At 56.1% G+C, this 14,451-nt stretch overlaps 4 protein-coding genes across 4 annotated transcripts; 2 read left to right on the plus strand and 2 right to left on the minus strand.

Moving 5' to 3' along the window:
• Window positions 1-2,256: 2,256 nt before the first annotated feature.
• LMH87_006426 (uncharacterized protein) lies at window positions 2,257-4,980 on the plus strand (the record flags this gene model as incomplete). The annotated part of the gene is made up of 1 exon (XM_056204310.1): window positions 2,257-4,980. The coding sequence occupies one exon, from the start codon at window positions 2,257-2,259 to the stop codon at window positions 4,978-4,980; it is 2,724 nt and encodes a 907-aa protein (XP_056059679.1).
• Window positions 4,981-5,642: 662 nt separating this feature from the next.
• On the minus strand, window positions 5,643-7,111 carry LMH87_006427 (uncharacterized protein; the record flags this gene model as incomplete). The annotated part of the gene is made up of 2 exons (XM_056204311.1): window positions 5,643-6,620; window positions 6,680-7,111. 2 exons carry the CDS (start codon window positions 7,109-7,111, stop codon window positions 5,643-5,645), a joined length of 1,410 nt encoding a protein of 469 aa, XP_056059680.1.
• Window positions 7,112-9,631: 2,520 nt separating this feature from the next.
• On the plus strand, window positions 9,632-11,427 carry LMH87_006428 (uncharacterized protein; the record flags this gene model as incomplete). Its single annotated transcript, XM_056204312.1, has 2 exons — window positions 9,632-9,811; window positions 9,892-11,427. The coding sequence occupies 2 exons, from the start codon at window positions 9,632-9,634 to the stop codon at window positions 11,425-11,427; spliced, it is 1,716 nt and encodes a 571-aa protein (XP_056059681.1).
• A 373-nt stretch (window positions 11,428-11,800) lies between these two features.
• LMH87_006429 (uncharacterized protein) lies at window positions 11,801-13,639 on the minus strand (the record flags this gene model as incomplete). Its single annotated transcript, XM_056204313.1, has 1 exon — window positions 11,801-13,639. The coding sequence occupies one exon, from the start codon at window positions 13,637-13,639 to the stop codon at window positions 11,801-11,803; it is 1,839 nt and encodes a 612-aa protein (XP_056059682.1).
• Window positions 13,640-14,451: the final 812 nt, after the last annotated feature.

The following is a 14,451-nucleotide window of genomic DNA, read 5'->3' on the forward strand; positions in this document are numbered from 1 at the left end:
ACAGAAGGAGGATGATAGAACGAGTGCGCTTGGTTGCACCAGGACGGCGCAGCACCGTGGCTGCTAGTGGTGGCGCCTGAGCTGGCTGTGTCATCATGGATATCAGCACATTGGCATTGGCACTTTGGCACCCCCACCGGCGACACGCCCCCCCTTTGCGAGCCCCCTGCAAGCTAGCGCGCCCAGCAACTGAGGTCCAGGTAACGCTGTCGCAACATTTGAAAACAAACAAGCCGATAACAAGTGAGAAGAAGGATTGTGGACCGGCGAAAACTCTCTGGGCGGCGCATGTGTGGCCGAGGTGGATGTTGCCGTCTGACGAAATTGTTGCGCAGACAGCAGACGGCATCTACCAGCACGTTGGTACGAGTGTGAACAAGGAGAAAAGGATGTATGTAGCGAGAAGGTACGGATGGGCTGGGCGAAGCAGCGAGGGGATGACGGGCGACTCGACGCAACTTGCTTTTCGCCAGCGCACATCAAACATGAGGGTCCTGGGCTGGGCGCGGGTGGGCAGGCGTGGCAGCAAAGGCAGCGTGCAGTGCAATTTCACTGGCTTCCTGATCCGGCCCAGCGCTGTCTCTGCTGCATTCGCCTGGGTGTGTGGCGCCACAGTGCTGGGGACTGGGAGCTGGGAGGTGTTGGAGCAGCAGTCGCGTCGGCGGAACGGGGCCTTGTTGCGCCCGGTAAGTTGGTGCTGCAGCAGACTCCGACTCCATCCAAGGCAAGCCGTGCCGTATCCGCAGCCAGGTGCCAGGGCATTGATTGAATGAAAGTTTTCGTTCAGGCAAGGAAGCGTGGGGAGGAGGGGAGAAGAGAGGCACGTACACGGGAGAGGGAGCGAGATGGAGAAAGTGCATCAACGCGCCCAGACGTGCAGCGTGCAGCTGCAGAGGCAGAGAGAGCTGACGAGGGTGCGACAAGTGCAGCCTGAGGCATCAACACGTCCAAGCCCGCCATGCGCCCACGCACGCGGCACTAAAAGTCGAGTGAGATAGCACATCCCACGGATTCCCACCGCCTATTCGAAGTTTGGTCTAGCGTCGTTTTTGGTTTTGCACCTTCGGCAAACCAGAGTCTGAGCTGGACGCTGATGGCCCGCTCTTGAGGGGGTCCTTGTCTGCCTGCTGGAACAACACAGCGCCGCGGCCGGGCTCGCTCGCAATGCAGCAGAGGAGAGGTGAGGAGAGGAGAGGACACGACGGGACTGCGCAATCCGCCCACCCGCTGCCTGGTGCAGCGCCCTTCTCAGCACTCGAGACGGGCGGCGGGTCAGATTACAGCGAGGATGGCGAGTCCCAGGTGGCCCCCCCTTCCTGTCCCTCCCCAACAGCCAGCCCTGCACGCGGCCAGCAGGCGACTCAGGACCACCACCACCACGGTTGGATCGACTCTCTGCCTGCTCGTCGCCTGCTTTCCCAAGAGGCCAAAAAAAAAAAAAAAAACTGCCCACCTGTGCAAAGTGCTAGCGGTACGAGAGTACCCAAGTACCCACCCCGGCGCCCAATGAATGGCGCGCCGCTCCTCTTGCTGGTGGGATTGCCAAAGTAGTTAGTTTGCAGCAGCGAAAGCGACCAGACCGGCCTGTTCTGCGCTTTCCTGTCGCTCCTCCCCGGCCGTCCTCCCCGTTTCCATTTCCTACCTTCGCCCTCACCACGACTTTTTCTCGACACACTGCTCCCTCTCTCGTTATTATTACCTCGTTATATCGTCGCATTCCTCTTCTATCACTCTGGTCTCTCTATATTGACCTTGTACATCTCTTTTCCTTTTGTTCTTCTGCCCTTGCGACAACTGCGTCCGCTCCTCTCGAATTCATTTTCCTCGCTCCCGCTTCCTCGTCGGGTTGGTTTTACGTTCTCGTCCGGCTGTCGCCTACCTCCGCAAACTCGCTGGACGCGTTGCACGATACTGTTTTGGCGCTCGCTCTGACCGTCTCAACACGTTTCTCGCTGTTTTCTCGAGCGCGGCGCGACTCTGCTGTCCCGGCTGCTCCCAGCGATCCGAATAGCCTCGCTCCCTTCTTCTCGCCACCACGAGCTGCGACGACCGGCCGATCGATACAACGCGGTTCGCAATAGCCATAACCACTGGCATCTCGAATCTCCAGCCGAATTTTGAAGCGATCGATCCTTCCTGGCACGCGTCTACCAAGGCGTCGCCATGCTGTCAAGACCGCGAGCGTAATTCGATTGACGAATGACGTCTCTACCGCAACATATACAACCTCTGTCTTCTGCGAACTGCTCCCAGATTATGACCGAAAACCCTGTACCGCTGCCAACGCAAGTCGCGGCTCCTAGTCAGACCTCCCTCACCTCTCCCGCTAGTGCACCCCCTGCCAAGGAGGAAACAGAACCCAGCGCTGAGATTGGCGAGGAAGAACCGTACACCATCAAGTGTATTTGCAACTTTTCTGACGATGATGGAAACACGATCTATTGCGAAACTTGTGACACATGGCAGCACATTGACTGCTTCTACCCTGACAACAGGGACGAGGCTATCCGCGAGGACTTTGCTCACTCTTGTGCGGAGTGCAAGCCTCGGCCCCTCGACCGCCAAAAGGCTATCGAACGAACCCTCCGATTAAGAAATGGCGCTGTCCCAGGGGGGGACTCGCCTGACAAGAAAGGCAAGAGGCCACCCTCCACCAAGAACGGCAAGAAGCGCTTAAAGCCCTCCGAGCTGTCCTTGAACGCGCCAAACGGGGCAATCGAAACCGGAAAACCGCCCAATTCCGCCGAGAATCTATCCAAAAAACCAAAACCCTCCCACAAAGCCTCGCAATCCGTCGGCTCACTGCCGTCAAAGCGCAGCCCCTCCTTTGCCAACCCTCGTTCTAATCCCGCACATCCTCCCAGTCCTGCCACAACTCCTCCCGACCTCCCCGACGACTTCCAGATTCATCACTACTCTGCGGGTTTCTATTCTCTCTACAATGAACACGATGTACCCGATACCCATAATAATGCCTTTGCCAGTTTGGCTATTCCCACTGCTCTGTCGCGCTGGCTGCGAGAGCCCGATGCGATGAAACAGGAGGTTGGTCGCACGCATACCGACGTCTTTCAAGACGAGCCGGCGAATTCGGATGACAAGAGACCGGAGCTCGAAGTGAAGGACGCTACTCGCTCTCTGGAGCAAGGCACAACGCTGCGATGGCGCTACGTCAAATCTACTGCGCCTATTGAAAAGGACGTGCCTCTGATTGAGCTCAACGGCGAAATTGGCTTCCAAAAGGACTACTGCGCCAACCCAGATAATCTTTGGGGCGATCTGTCATCACCGCTCCCTTTCGTCTTTTTCCATCCCGTCCTGCCGCTCTACATCGACACGAGAAAAGAAGGCTCCCTTGCGCGTTATGTGCGACGCAGCTGCAAGCCCAACGCTCAACTCGACACGTATCTGTCCGGGGGATCGGAATACCACTTTTGGCTCGTTAGCGATCGTTACATTGCTGCTAGCGAACAAATCACATTGCCATGGGACTTCCGACTGGAAAAAAGCGTCTGTGCGAGGTGGCTCCACCTCCTTGGATTGAGCGACGACGAAAGCGCAACGCAGGATGAAACGGAGCTGGAAGAGTCGGAATACATTGCCATTTCTAACTGGATCGACCGCATTCTCTCAGAATATGGTGGCTGCGCCTGCGACCTGGAAAACAACTGTGCATTCGCCCGCTTCCATCGGCACTATTTCCACGTCCGTGGCCATGGTCGCCCGGGCAAGAAAAAGTCTCGAAAGTCTCGCAATCATACTGTGTCTCCCACCAGCACTGGCCACGCCACTAACAGCCGTGCTGCGAGCGAGGGGCATGTCGACGAAATGACCGATAGCCATGCGAAATTTGAAACCATGTCTTTGACCAGTAAGCCTGCCAGCCGAGACCCAACACCAGTGAGACAGGGCTCGTTCGATCAGCTTGGGATACTCACGGAGCCTACGGATCGCGATAAACGCAAAGTGGCCATGGTCGAAGACTCGTTCCGTCGTATGGAGCAGCAACCTCCACCAAGAAAGAAGAAGCGCGTTTCCGATGGCACATCCTCCACAAAATCCAAGCCTCGCTCTGGCTCTTCGGTATCAGGCGGTTATGTCGATGCAGGAACATCCAGGAGCAAAACAGGATCCCCAGCTAGCTCAGCATCACCCAATCTGCCTTCGAACCCTTTCAAGAGCACGGCCTTGACGCAAAGGCCTCGCCCGTCGTCTTCCGGTTCTCGACCGTCATACTGTGACGCAGCAGTTCAGACGGACCCGGTTGAGGGCGAGTGGTTTAGTGAGCCATGTCGTTTGCCGGCCCCCAAAAAGAAGATCATCTCTTTATCTCGCCGACTGCTCAATAACCGGTATCGCATCAAGTCAGAGGACACAACGGAGCAGAAACCAAATATTGTCGACGTTGCACCGAAGGCTGCGATGGATATCGATGCTCCTGTCAATGCGCCTGCGGATTCTGATATAAGAGACGACACACATGCCGATACGTCACAGCCAGATGCAGTCATGCCCGATGCGCCCGCGCTGCTGACTGAGGGAATGAATGGTACTGCTGACACGTCTTTTAAGTCCAAGACGCCTGACTTGCGCGTGCAGATGCCACCAGTCCCGACGTTTGACAACAGCGGACTGCCGGCACCTATTGGTACGACTCCACTGTCAGCATCTGGCGCTATGGCATTGTCACCTTTTGCAGCTAATGGCATGCCGAGCCCCTTTCCACAGCCCGCTATCAACGGTGCGATCGCTAGGCAAAGTCCTGCTAAGAAGAAGCTCAGCTTAAGCGACTACACAAAGAGCCGGATGAGGAAAGGCGGCACCAAGGAAGTGAATGGGCCCGGGTTGCTTAAGTCGACCCTTTCGAGCCCAGAGGATATCAAGGTTGAGATAACGACCGAGACCCAAGGCATTGAAAAATTGGAGGAAGCTCAACCACTGTCGAGCGCTCACACAAATGGTGTGGTTGAGAAAGTGTAGGAATTTGTTGAGGTGTATATATAATGTGGAGAGCAACCTGCTGCTGCAATGGTTGCATGATGAAGATGCGATTACTGGTTTCAACACTTTGCGGACTATACCACTGTTTGAGGCGTTAGGGAGGCAAAAGGAAAGGAATTTTATGGTTTTTTTTTGGCGCTTGACTGGAGAGGGTTCGTTTTCTATGGACTGGACATGGACTGTGTGGCAAGGTGCCCATGGCGAGATCGAGGGCTCGTGTCCAACATTCGACTGGTCATGATTCTTCGTTTCTTTTTTATACAGATTTTAAAAACGGAGCGACGCGTGGTACATGGGAGATATGGGTACGGTACTGGTGTACCGCCGCGGATCAAATGCCCCTCTGGTCGGTCACCTTTTCTTCTTTCTGGTTGTATTTATAGGCATACTATTTTCGGAACGGGATTGATACCTTTTTGTGCATCACCCTATGCATAGGCAAGAAATGTCCCATGTATAGGGAATCGTCTCTTTTTTTGAACTGAATACAAAAACATTCAAGATCGTCATTGTTTACGGGTATCATTGTGTGTTTGATTAAGTCTACTGCGTATAATGCTATAGCAACTTCTTTCTTCTGGCCATCGTACATGTCTATATCTAAAACATCTTCACTGTTTCCTCCTGGTTTTCAAGTCTGTCTAAAGCTGTTCCGTACTCCAATTATCTTCCTTAAAGACGACCAGGGCGAGTCTGTGCCGGACAAAGAGGCCAAAGAGGCCAAGGCCGAGCTGCAGGAGCGTAATCTCGGTGGCGAGGCGATCCTCGCGCAGCGGCCCGCGCCAGACGAGCCAGAGGTTCAGCAGCGTAAAGTTGCTCGTCTCGACGAAGCGGCCCTCATCGTCGGTGACGACCTTGAGCAGGCGCAGCTTGGCGAGCAGACGGAGGCCGAGGGCGACGAGCGGGTGCGGCTGGCGGCTGGCGGGCCAGGGCGTGACCGAGGGCTCGAGGAGGCCGGTGCGGGCGTTGAAGCGGGGCATGCGGTGTCGCGGGCAGGGCACGAGGCCGAAGATCTGGGGCGTCGAGTAGGCAAAGTTGAAGAACTGGGGGACGAGCAGGAGGCCGAGCGTCTTGGAGAAGTGGCCGAGGATGCCGACGACGGCAAAAACCATGCCGGAGAAGTAGCAGTAGGTGTCGCCGACGAAGACGCGGGCGGGATACCAGTTGTGGCAGAGGAGGGCGGCGGAGACGCCGATCCAGGGCAGGAGGAAGTAGAGGGAGAAGAGGTGGGAGTCGGTGGCCGGGTGCGGGTAGGGCGTGGCGAGGTAGAGGACGTCGTTGAAGGCGAGGAGGAGGGCGACGACGACGCACTGGGACACCTCGATGCCGTTGATGCCGGCGAGCATGTTGATGCTCTGCGGACAGAACATGGCTATGCAGGCCATGTAGAGGTAGTAGAGCGGGCCGAGGTCGAAGAGCTCGCCGAGGTAGGGCTGCAGCTGCACGGGGATGACGATGCTCGTCACGTCAAAGTCGACAAAGTAGACGACGAGGATGGGGATGGCGGCCAGGCCGGGGATCCACCACTTGTGCCGCCAGCGAATGTCAAAGAGGTCGTCGCCGATTCCGAGGAGAGCAATAGTCTGCAGGGAGATGATGGCGCCCAGGTACGAAGCAAGCTAGGCGTGGCCGTGTTAGTCTGAGCTTTCGAAAACCTTTTAGCCAGGCGCATACATACCTTGCTGTGGGGGAACCGGTGGAGGAAGCGGCCCTCGTTGACGTGCTCGGCCTTGAGGACGACGTCGCGGTTGCCGCCGCCGCTCGTGGCGGCGACAATGTCCTTGTAAAAGGGAAAGGGGATGAAGACGATGACGGTGAGCAGGTAGACGGCGGCACAGACGGCGCCCATGCACTCGGGCAGCTCGACCCTGTTGACCTTGGAGAGGTCGCGCCCGCGGAAGCCGGCCTTGATAAAGGTCGGGCCGAGCCAGCGGATCATGGCGTAGCAGAGCGCAAAGGCGGCGCACGAGAGCGCGAGCGACGCGATGAGCGGCTCGCCGTCGCCGGAGAAGGTGTTGGCCAGGACGGCGAGCGAGGCGCCGGATATGGTCAGCAGCGTCAGGGTCTCGCCGCGCGAGAGCGACGTCCCCGACGAGCCTTGCACGGCCATGGCTGTTGTCTTACTGTCGAAGGAAGTGGGGGAATAGAGAGATTTCCGTGAAATTCTTGATCGGTATAGATGTTGGGGTCGTTTTCGTTTAGGGTTGGTGGTGGCGCATCATCAGATGGCGGGACAAACGGCGAGTCGCGGGTTTCGTAAACGGTGAAGGTGGCACGGCAGAAGGGTTGAAAGGGAAGCTCCTGAAGATAAATGAGAGTAAAGGGCTCAAGAAAGAAGAGAACTATGCGCCGCGGGCGTTGCTCCCTCCAGCGGCAAGGGCGGTTGGGTAGATAGCTGGTGGTGAGGTGTGTCGGGAGGCTTGGAATTGGATGTCGTGGCTCCAAAGGGGAAGATGAAAAAAAAAAGAGGGTCGCCGATATGTTGGGTGTCCTGCAGCGATGGTGGCGGGAGCTCCCTTGGCTGGTCTCCACAGCGCAATGACATGTGTGTCATTGGGCGATGATGATTTGGCATAGACGTGATCAAATACATTTAAACATGTTTATATTTCCTTGTTCTAGTGAGCGTAGGAGCTTATCTATTGCGTTAATACAAGACAGATAATAACATGTCAGAAAGAAAATAGTGTGATGACTCTGGCTGCTGTAATCCTCTGCAAGCCGACTGCGAAGACGTAGGGCGAGCACTAGCAATTGCTCACCATTTTGTGTCAGTAAAACTCTGCGCGATGTGCTCACATGGGATTAGGGCACAGGAGTTCCCATGCATTTCGCGGTGCCAAGGCCTTTTCATACCTGGCTCGGAAATATGCGTGTACTCGTAATCCCCGCTGTAAGAGATGCGACTACTGTACCTTGCTGCGCAACCAACGGCGGCACAAGTCTCGCTGAACAAGGCCTGGCCAACTCTCACGGTCATAAATAATGGGAAAAGTAGGTTGGCGCTGTTAGCGACATGGGCCGTCTTCATGGCCGTGGTAGACCTTGCTAGCGACGTGGCCGGCCTGCTCCGGCTGTTCCCCGTCCTTCGCTGTCTGGAACACTTTGAGATTGAAATATGGGCTCTCATGAGACCAGATCTCATCACAGCGCCAGGGCGCAAGACGGCAAGGCAGCTCAGCTGCCCATGTACTGGGCACTTTTCCCAGCCAACTGTCTTGGATCAAAACCCCGCCAACGCACGCTGGCGGGTCTCAACGAGACAAACATGCCGCTTCCTGTCCAACGTCGAGCCTTTGACGGCGCGGAATCCCCCCGCCGTTGCGACTGCAACAGGCAAACATGTTGCCATGCATATTGCTCACCGATACTGTCTCATTTCATTTGATTATTAACCCAAAAAAGTCTGTCTCGAGCTGCGCCTGACGGTGGCTCTCGGGACCAGGCTAGCCGGAGTACCGGGAGACAGATATGCTTATCTGTTCTCTGACTTTCATAAGATGGACACAGTGAGGCACTGAGAGATATTCCCGACTTATTCTGTTCCATTTTCGTCGGACATGCTAATGAGGGTGTAGTTCAATTCCAACACGGTTGTTGGAATACCCAAGGCGAAAGCATGGCCTGTACACATTCCAGTAAGAAGAGGTGGTTCCTTGCAGACTCAATACTCTGGATATTTTGCTTTTGGACTTTTTTTTCCGACTAGGATGCGGAATAAATCAAGGCGCTCATTTGCGTTTCTGCGTTGACAGGGGTCAAAGCAGTACAAGTCTTGGCCGGCATGCTGCAAAAACACACAGCATCCGTCTCTTATGCTGTGAGAAATTGGAACAGATCCATGGGCGTCTTTCGGCAAATTGAAACGTTGCGTTTTTTTTGGTCAGCCTCGGCCGAGAGGAGGCTCCAGCCGATGAATTGACCGTTTCCGGCAATTAACACGAGCAGTGCTGTCGGTGTTGAGCTCGCCACGACCGATACGCTATATCCGTAGTAAGATCGGTTCGCAAAGTCCGAAATGACGAGCAATTCTACGGAGACAGAGAGGAACGTGACTTTGCTTTAATAATGGGGTCTGCGGTCAGCCCAAGCCCAAGGGCTGATGTCCAAGGGCGTGCGAGATGCCAACTGCCACCAAAAAAAAAACCTGGGGCGCGCGGCACCAACCCATGTTGAGTATGGCGCGCCGAAATCACCAAAGATGACTGGTCGACAGCGAATCTGCGAAAGACCGAAAGTGCGAAATACTCCACAGCGGCCGGATATAGGTGATAGGAGACCAGCGGAAACCCTGCCGCCTGGTGACACTCGTTGCGCCGCCCATGTGTCTCGGCCAGCTGTGCGGAAACCTTTGTCAGCTACGCTTGCTGCTACTGCCCCCCAGTCCTCTCTGATGTTGCATTTAACTAGTTCCCCATGCCCCTCGCACCCTTTGTTTTCCTTGGTCTGTTGTTTGTGCCTAGAGGGTGATCTTTGTCTCTGATCCAAAAGGTCGCAGACTCGCCAGAGTCTCTCAAGACGAAAAGCGACTACTTTGTGGAAGCACCTCGGTCACACAAGCTAGTCTTTTTTCTGACTTACACAACTTATTCCTGGTTAGGTCTCCTCCCGGAGCTACTTGCCGCCCAGCATGGCCAAGGACGTCGACTATCAAAGGCCGACTGGCACACCTGACCACCACCATGCAAACTCGGGAGACGAGACGGAAACTTCAACGGTTGTCGATGCTCAACTCGTGCAGGAAAAAGGCCCAGACACGCAGCACCCTCCACCGATACATGAGCCTGAAGATGACATCGAGGCACAAATGGTACGTTTTCTCGCTTCTTCTCCTATTCTTGTCAGCAACAGACCCTGTATACTAACGTTTTGGCTGTCGTGTGCGTGTAGGGCGAAGCGCCTGGCCATGATTTGGAAAAGACCACGACCAACGTCAGCCGCAGGAGCGTCCTGAGCCGGCTGTCGCGCAAAAAGACACAGGAGAAGCTCCCGCCGCCGGTGCTCCCCGTCATGGACCTCGACAACGGCGTCGTCGGCTGGGAGGGCCAGGACGACCCGGCCATGCCGCTCAATTTTGCGCCCTTTCGCAAGTGGCTGATGATCTGGCTGCTGTCGGCCATCACCTTCATGACGCCGTGGTCGTCGTCGATCCTGGCGCCGGCCCTCGGGCAGATCCAGGCCGAGTTCCACGTGGGCAGCGCGACGCTGGCCGCCATGCCCGTCAGCATCTTCCTGCTGGGCTACGCCGTCGGCCCGCTGGTGCTGTCGCCGCTGTCGGAGATGTACGGGCGCAACGTCATCATGCTGGCGTCCAACCTCGTCTTCTGCCTGTGGCTCATCGGCTGCGCGCTGGCGCCCTCCATCGACACGCTCATTTTCTTCCGCTTCATGTGCGGCGTCGGCGGCTCCGCCTGCCAGACCGTCGGCGGCGCCATCATCTCGGACCTCTTCCCCATCAGCGAGCGCGGCAAGGCCACGACCGTCTGGATGATGGGCCCCATCCTCGGGCCCTCGCTCGCGCCCGTCGTCGGCGGCTTCGTCGCCGAGACCATCGGCTGGCGCTGGACGAACTGGATCTCCTTCATCCCCGGCATGCTCGTCGTCGCCTGCATGCTCTTCGGCAACAAGGAGACAAACGCGCGCGTGCTGATGCGCGTCAAGACGGAGAAGCTGCGCAAGGAGCTCGGCCGCCCGGAGCTGCGCAGCTGCTACATCGACCCGACCAAGCCCATCCTGACCAAGCGCCAGATCCTGCTGCTCGGCCTCACGCGCCCCATCAAGATGCTCTTCCGCTCCGCCATCCTCTTTGCCATCTCCCTGTACATTGCCTTCAACTACGGCTGTCTCTACCTGCTCTTCAACACCATGCCCACCGTCTTTCACGGCAACTATGGCTGGTCGCTCGGCGTCTCGGGCCTGCCGTACTTTTCCCTCATGATTGGCTACATGATTTCCATCACGATCTTTGCCATCGTCTCGGATCGCACCGTCGTGCGCATGACCAAGGCCAACGGCGGCGTCTACGAACCCGAGATGCGCATCCCTTACTGCACCTACTTTGCCATGCTCATCCCCATCAGCTTCTTCTGGTACGGATGGGCGGCGGACAAGCATGTGCACTGGATCGTTCCCGTCATTGGCGTGATTCCATTCTCCGCTGGCATCATCGGCGTCTGGACCCCGGCCAACGCCTACATCATCGACGCCTTTCCCGAGTACGCTGCCAGCGCCCTGGCAGGCTTTGCCGTCATCCGCTGCACCGTCGGCGCCTTCTTGCCCCTGGCTGCACCCGCCATGTATGCCCATCTAGGCCTCGGATGGGGTACGTCACTGCTGGGCTTCATTTCACTCGCTTTTGTGCCAATCCCGTTCCTGATCTTCCGCTATGGCAAATGGATGAGAGAGCGTTGGCCTATCAAGGCCTAACGAGGCGGATATGTATTGAAGAGAGATATGACTGCATATGTATGATACCTGCTACATAATCTGTAGCCCAACTTGTTTATATTGCATGGCTGCTGGAGAAGAGAAAAATAGACTCATCACTCGTCCTCATCTTCCAATTGCATTTCTACCGGAAGCTTGCGTAGAATGCGCGTGCTCTGTGAGAAGATATAAAACTTTGTACACGGGGAAGCAAAGGTATGCGATGCCCAATCACGAGCTCCCCTCAGGCAGCGTTGACCAGGATATCGTTTCCCCGCCCAGATATCCCAAAACGCCGAGGAAATATGCTTCTCGTAAACTCGTACCAGAGGAGACAGACGAATAATCGCTAAAAAGATATAAAAAAAAAGAACTACTTAAGTATCCACTGCGTCAAGAATGAAAACGCCATAGCTTTTCTGCCCTTGGCGGCCAAAAAATCGCGCGCAGTGAGGCCGCGAGCGTCCTTGTGATCAACAGAAGTGATTTGCATCACTTCAACCTTTTGGCCGGGTGCTCCGAGATCACGAGCATTGACATCAATCCAGTGCCAATACCCGTCGGTTTCGATAGGCACCATCTCATCCTTGCGGCCGTCTAGGCCGTGTATGTTGAGAACAAACAGGGGCGGCTTGCCTTTGCCATTCTTCTCTGACTTCCAGTGGGGGCAGGTTTTGCAAAACTGAAACCGAACCACCTGGCCACTGTTGACCTGGATATGCTTGTTCGCTGGCTCCATACTAGTTTCGTTGATGCCTTCCTCGCCGGCATTTGAGAAGATAGTTACAGGCTCGCCATTGGCGCGGCCCCTGTAGTACTCTTCCCAGCCTATAGTGCGGCCATCCTCGCGGTATTGAAATTTTGGGTTTTCAGGAAAGTGTCGGGCACCAAACTGCTCATTTGTCACATCAAAATGAACAGGGGCAAAAACCTTGTTGAAGCTCTGCGTAGCGCCGTCTACATTGCCGGCGCCCCAGCAAGCATCAAGAAGCTTCCATCCTCCTCCATCGATCCGCACGGCATTCCAGGCATGACCGCTGGGGTCGGCTCGCGGAACAGGCTCGCCATCCTTGAGCGGGGTGTAGCCAAATCCTTTACCGTGGCCGCCCACAACATCACACTCGAGGCCAGCTCGGTTTGCAATAGATTTGTATGTCTCTGCGTAGCCGGCACAGACAGCCAGGCCGCTAGAGATGGTGGATTCTCCCGTTTGATGCTGAACATTGTTACCGAAGAAAGCTCCGGTGTCGTACGCAATATTGTGATGGCACCAGGTAAAGATGGCTCTGGCCTTGTCACTGTAGGATGGGAAGGGAGAGCACAGATTGTGGGCTAGGTAACCAACTGGATCATTGCGAGGAACCGACTGTCTTGGATATTGCGCTGCCACGGCATCAGGTGCGCTCCAGTCTCGACAGGCAAAGCAATTGTTTAGCTCTGGTGCAGGGCGGGCTTTCCGAGACGCTGCTTCGTTGATCTGGGCCGCTGAAGGCCGAGAGGCGGTGGGAATAGGTGGAGGTCCGTCAGAGTCTTTTTGCGCAGTGTTGCTAGTATTTTGCGAAGAGTTTTGCCCATTGGTGGCTAGCTTTGGGGCCTGAGAGGATCCGAAGCCCATGATGCGCGGCCTTGTTGGGGTCGCATCCTGCTTGTTTCCTCTGGCAGGTAGCCTGGGGGGTAGACTTGGTGTTGGGGCAGGCTTCTGCGACTCTTGTGACAGGCTTGGTGGCAGTTTTCTGGTAGCTGGAGCGGTGGAACTCTGACTCGCGGTAGACCAGCTGCTCTGCCCGACAGACTTGGATGACCTGGTCGAGTTTTGCGAGATCTCGGAGGATGTTGAGTCACGCCGAGCACTTAAAAAGCCATTTGATTGCGTAGAAGCCGGGCGGTGAGGCAATGCCGGGGGCTGCTGTGTAGATGACTTTCTGGAGGGCAAGGGCGGACGGGCCGCATCTTGACCGTTCAATGATGTTTGCGTGTCTCTGCGAGGGAGGGGAGGGGGGTTGCCTCTGGCTGGCCGGGCAGGAAGCGCGGGTGTTGCAGGCTTCGCAGCAGTTAAAGCGCCGAGGCCAGATGGAGTGCGATTTGGCGGCGGCGGCGGCGGTGGTCTGGCCGGCTTCGATGATGGCCCGTTGGCGGCAAATGTCTTGTTCTTGTTGAGCGCCGCGATCCTTTCCGCCAACGTAGTGTACTGCGGCTCCTCAGTATCGGCCATGATGCGGAATTGAGCCTTTGTCCTGATTCTGAAAACGACTGTGCAACGTTCTCCCAGTCACGGAGGTGGCTGATGAGAGTGGCGAAGTGCGCCAAGGTGATGAGCCCTTTGCGTGGGGCTGTGCAACGAGCGCTGGCAGAGGGTTTCACTACCGATGTAAAGTGAAATGAAGTATCACGAAGCAGGACGATAGGATAAGAGGAAAGGGTTGAGCGCCTGCACGGAGGCTGGGGCGTTATATAAATTAGATGGAAGGAAAAGAGTCACCCACCACCATTGGCCAGGCTGGCCGCCCGTTTCAGTGCTCTGTCGGGCAGGCTACCGCAGTGGAGTTGGCGACCCGGTGAAGGCAGCATTAGCGTGGGTTGCCTTGCGTTAGGCAGGCCCAGCAATAATGGACAATGCTATTATTGGGTTTTTTTTTTAATGAAATGAACAGCTCATTTCTGGGACTGAGCGAGGCTTGCAAAGGGGACCGACTGGGCCGCTATCTCGGTAGCGCATCCGCCTCGTAGTCATAGGGCATGTAGGTGATGCTTGCATTCAGCCGCGTAGTAAAAAGGCGCCCCGTCTTTGTGCAACTTGTGGGATGCTGCGCAACCTTGCTGTCAGAAAAATTCGCGACAGACGCATCTTAATGGCCGTGAATCCTAGTAGTGCGACGTATTCCTGACACCTGCAGCCAACCGGGCGGCTAGCATGGTGCGCCGGATTGGCTCTCAACACAGGTGACAGACAGGACAAGATAGTTGGCATGCTGAAAATGCGCCGAATACATGGCTGGCTTAAATATAACAGACGGACAAGTCAAG

This window comes from Akanthomyces muscarius, chromosome 1 (genome assembly GCF_028009165.1).
Source record: "Akanthomyces muscarius strain Ve6 chromosome 1, whole genome shotgun sequence".
Taxonomy (NCBI): Eukaryota; Fungi; Ascomycota; class Sordariomycetes; order Hypocreales; family Cordycipitaceae; genus Akanthomyces; species Akanthomyces muscarius.